This window comes from Formica exsecta, unplaced genomic scaffold (genome assembly GCF_003651465.1).
Source record: "Formica exsecta isolate Colony F162 unplaced genomic scaffold, ASM365146v1 scaffold686, whole genome shotgun sequence".
Classification (NCBI taxonomy): Eukaryota; Metazoa; Arthropoda; class Insecta; order Hymenoptera; family Formicidae; genus Formica; species Formica exsecta.
The window spans coordinates 34,062-39,866 of record NW_021853451.1 but is presented as its reverse complement, the minus strand read 5'-3'; the positions used below and the strand labels follow the sequence as shown (position 1 = coordinate 39,866).

The 5,805-nt window shown below is 32.7% G+C and overlaps 1 protein-coding gene across 1 annotated transcript; it reads right to left on the bottom strand.

The window, feature by feature from the left end:
• Positions 1-4,185: 4,185 nt before the first annotated feature.
• Positions 4,186-5,624, bottom strand: LOC115243071. Its single transcript, XM_029819747.1, has 2 exons — positions 5,070-5,624; positions 4,186-4,996 (listed from the first exon to the last, which is right to left on the bottom strand). The coding sequence occupies exons 1-2, from the start codon at positions 5,510-5,512 to the stop codon at positions 4,186-4,188; spliced, it is 1,254 nt and encodes a 417-aa protein (XP_029675607.1). The 5' UTR covers positions 5,513-5,624.
• Positions 5,625-5,805: the final 181 nt, after the last annotated feature.

Below are 5,805 nucleotides of genomic sequence, written 5' to 3'. Positions count from 1 at the left end.
CATTACATTACATTACATTACATTACATTACATTACATTACATTACATTACATTACATTACATTACATTACATTACATTACATTACATTACATTACATTACATTACATTACATTACATTACATTACATTACATTACATTACATTACATTACATTACATTACATTACATTACATTACATTACATTACATTACATTACATTACATTACATTACATTACATTACATTACATTACATTACATTACATTACATTACATTACATTACATTACATTACATTACATTACATTACATTACATTACATTACATTACATTACATTACATTACATTACATTACATTACATTACATTACATTACATTACATTACATTACATTACATTACATTACATTACATTACATTACATTACATTACATTACATTACATTACATTACATTACATTACATTACATTACATTACATTACATTACATTACATTACATTACATTACATTACATTACATTACATTACATTACATTACATTACATTACATTACATTACATTACATTACATTACATTACATTACATTACATTACATTACATTACATTACATTACATTACATTACATTACATTACATTACATTACATTACATTACATTACATTACATTACATTACATTACATTACATTACATTACATTACATTACATTACATTACATTACATTACATTACATTACATTACATTACATTACATTACATTACATTACATTACATTACATTACATTACATTACATTACATTACATTACATTACATTACATTACATTACATTACATTACATTACATTACATTACATTACATTACATTACATTACATTACATTACATTACATTACATTACATTACATTACATTACATTACATTACATTACATTACATTACATTACATTACATTACATTACATTACATTACATTACATTACATTACATTACATTACATTACATTACATTACATTACATTACATTACATTACATTACATTACATTACATTACATTACATTACATTACATTACATTACATTACATTACATTACATTACATTACATTACATTACATTACATTACATTACATTACATTACATTACATTACATTACATTACATTACATTACATTACATTACATTACATTACATTACATTACATTACATTACATTACATTACATTACATTACATTACATTACATTACATTACATTACATTACATTACATTACATTACATTACATTACATTACATTACATTACATTACATTACATTACATTACATTACATTACATTACATTACATTACATTACATTACATTACATTACATTACATTACATTACATTACATTACATTACATTACATTACATTACATTACATTACATTACATTACATTACATTACATTACATTACATTACATTACATTACATTACATTACATTACATTACATTACATTACATTACATTACATTACATTACATTACATTACATTACATTACATTACATTACATTACATTACATTACATTACATTACATTACATTACATTACATTACATTACATTACATTACATTACATTACATTACATTACATTACATTACATTACATTACATTACATTACATTACATTACATTACATTACATTACATTACATTACATTACATTACATTACATTACATTACATTACATTACATTACATTACATTACATTACATTACATTACATTACATTACATTACATTACATTACATTACATTACATTACATTACATTACATTACATTACATTACATTACATTACATTACATTACATTACATTACATTACATTACATTACATTACATTACATTACATTACATTACATTACATTACATTACATTACATTACATTACATTACATTACATTACATTACATTACATTACATTACATTACATTACATTACATTACATTACATTACATTACATTACATTACATTACATTACATTACATTACATTACATTACATTACATTACATTACATTACATTACATTACATTACATTACATTACATTACATTACATTACATTACATTACATTACATTACATTACATTACATTACATTACATTACATTACATTACATTACATTACATTACATTACATTACATTACATTACATTACATTACATTACATTACATTACATTACATTACATTACATTACATTACATTACATTACATTACATTACATTACATTACATTACATTACATTACATTACATTACATTACATTACATTACATTACATTACATTACATTACATTACATTACATTACATTACATTACATTACATTACATTACATTACATTACATTACATTACATTACATTACATTACATTACATTACATTACATTACATTACATTACATTACATTACATTACATTACATTACATTACATTACATTACATTACATTACATTACATTACATTACATTACATTACATTACATTACATTACATTACATTACATTACATTACATTACATTACATTACATTACATTACATTACATTACATTACATTACATTACATTACATTACATTACATTACATTACATTACATTACATTACATTACATTACATTACATTACATTACATTACATTACATTACATTACATTACATTACATTACATTACATTACATTACATTACATTACATTACATTACATTACATTACATTACATTACATTACATTACATTACATTACATTACATTACATTACATTACATTACATTACATTACATTACATTACATTACATTACATTACATTACATTACATTACATTATAAGGGTATCCGGTAATGTCCCCACGGTAGCGTGTCGGTCGAATCAGGTACGATATATCGCTTGTCGTCGTACGGACTCAGGGCGATTTTTGTCTTGCTGATTGTGTACACTTCGTGCAATTTTGACCTTATGCAGGACTGCTGTCGAGTCATTTCAATTTCATTGCGCAGGCACCGCGTGTAATCGTCGAACGTTATCGTTCTCGCTACGACGTTACTCTTGACGCCTTTAACCTTTTTTGTATCCTTTTTACTATCTACTCGCAACGCGTTCATTTTTGCTCTAAGCCCGACAAATTCAGTCATGATCGCACCGTTATTCTCGTCCTTCATCAAGCCCGGCACTTTCTTGTTCTCGAGCGGTATACCGTACGCGTTGTTAGCCGGATAATCGCTCGTGTCGAATCTAGCGATATCGCGTTTCATATTCTCGTACACATCCTCGCACTCGGTGTGATAAATCAAGCTGTCTGTATCGGTGTACATTATTTTACATTTCTCTCGATATAACGGTACCATGTATTCGTGATGAAATTCGTACAAACACGTTTTAGAAATGTCTAGGATGCACATACCGACGTAGATCGGTTTATTAAATTTCACCTCGAGTTTGCACAATTCGACAGCGACCAAATTTTCCGAAAAGACGCTCCTGCTGTGAAAATTTGGTTTCGCGATCATCGCCTCCGCGCCGTATCGTCCGTCCCACTTTGTTAATAATTTTACATCGACGTGATTGCGCACGTTTTCCATAGTTTTACCGAATACCGCGTTGTTCATTAACTTGTACAAATTTTTCTTAAAATTGTTTGTCGCGCGCGTTCTAAACCGGGTGTTGAGTTTGATGTAATAGCGGAGCCATGCGGATTGAACGAATTGCAATACGCGATGTATCTTTGCGACGCGAAGGCCGTGACGCGTGCACTGCTGTAGGTTGCGATAGTGTATGACGTAACGCTTCTTATCGTATAAATTTGCGAGAAGCTTGTCCTGCCGCTTGCCTGGCGGCTTATCGCGCGTCGGACAGAACGGTAGATCGGCGTGCGCGTCGTGAAGATGTTGCGGATACTCCAGATCGACCTCGAGAATATAACCTGTGGGCGAATCCGAAGCGATCGCGCTAACGTCAAAGTCAGAGATGTCGTCGACCCATTGAAATTCGGCATAAGGTAACGGCATAAGACACATCGCCCAACCGTACAAGTTGTTTACATCGAAATACATCATGTACGACGATGGTTTCGATGGATCGTAAGACGGCGTGTACTTGTTATTGGCTCGCGCGTATCTGCCGGAACATTGGCTCAGGCCACCGCGAATACCACGTTCGATAAACATAACCATATCGATATCAGTAAGTAATTCGAACGTAATATTCGTATGTTTTAGCATGCGTCCCACATGTATCCGGGAAGAGTATAGTAATACGCGGGGTCGAGCCCATAACTCTCGATACATTTGTCGCGGAAATTTTCAAAAACGTCGGCTAATAACAAGACATCCGTTTTTAAATACAAGTCTCTGTATTCGCCCAGCGTTCGAACGGAGAACCGCTTCCAGACATTCTCGGCGTGCGCGTAATCGCTCTCGGATATAGTGTCACCGGTCAAGGAACTGTAAAATGATTCGCGCGATGGTAAACGCGTGTCCTGCAGCTTGTCCGCGCAATCCACATATTCGTATGAAAAGACACCTTTTCGCGTCAATAAATTTTTCGAGACTAGTACTGAATGCGCAAACGGTTTTTCGCAAATGTGACAGTGTGTCGCGCTGTGAAACTTTTCCCGCTCATCTCGCGTTAAATTTAATATGGGGATATTCGTGGTTAAAATAGTCTTTATGCGTTGCGCTAAATTTTTTAATTTTTCCGCAAACCACGAAACGCAGTCCGTACTGCGGCTAGAATGATACGCGGATAACGATTCGTCGTACGAACAATGTACATAATAAGCTACGCTAAATACTTGATGATGTTGAAACGTATACGTAGACGTCATCGGATCACCGTCGGTCTTTCTCAGCACGCACTCCAAGTCGGCGTATACGACAAATGGAAGCCACTCCTTTCTGTTGTAGTTGTTGAACGCGAGCCACTTGTCCTTATCGCCCGGTAATCGGATGGCGCACTCGTTCATTTCTCGACAGTCTACAGTGTGCGACTGCAATTTGTCGTCTGATCCAAAATAGTGTAAACATCTGTAAAAAAAAAGAAATAATTAATTTTTCTTTCGTATATTTTATATATTGCATTTTTATTAAATATACGTACCGATCGCAGATATATTGTCTTCGTTTGCCACAACTCAATTGTGAGCTCACGAGTCGGGATAAATTCTTGATCCACGCAAAATGTCCGACGTCTTGCAAATCTTGCATGTACAGCAAGTTGACGTGTCTGTCCTTCTTTTGCACCGAAAGGCGTATCGGGACAACGTTATTCTCTTTCTCGATGCAGTATACATTTATCGAAATGTCGTTATGAAGTTCAAACTTTTTAATTTGATTAACAGTCACTGGAAACTCAATGTCCTGGAGATTCAGCACTGTTATGTAATGCGGGTACGAAGATTCCCGATAAACATGATCTTCAGCTGGATACAAAGCAGCGACCACCGCCCACGCGAAACACGCATTGTCTTTGGATTGCACGTTTATCACCGCTCTCTTCATTATTATTTCTCGCGGTAATTTAATATGGCACCCCGCGCGCATTGGATTATATTTATTTATATTTACAGTTAAATCGAGGATTCGCGACAAAGCCCACCCGCTGTCGCGTTCTTGAAATTCTTCTAACGAGGCAAGCGTGGGCTCGACGACGCGTCGCTCGTACCACTCGTGTAGATCGGACATGCGAAAGAGTTCATAGTTTCTGATATTGATATATCTCTTATTGGCGCTCTTATCACCCGACACGAATTCACCGTTGAACACAGTATTCACTTTCACGTTAAAATATCTTTCCATAACTTTTTGCACGTGTTCGAGCACAATGTCTTTCGCAT

What these genes read in the sequence shown, in the direction of transcription:
- LOC115243071 (XM_029819747.1), bottom strand. Translation starts at nt 5,512, where the DNA reads ATGCGCGCGGGGTGCCATATTAAATTACCGCGAGAAATAATAATGAAG. An exon ending in AGACAATATATCTGCGATCG is followed by an intron (nt 4,997 to 5,069) that starts GTACGTATATTT and finishes TTTTTTTTACAG; the next exon opens with ATGTTTACACTATTTTGGAT.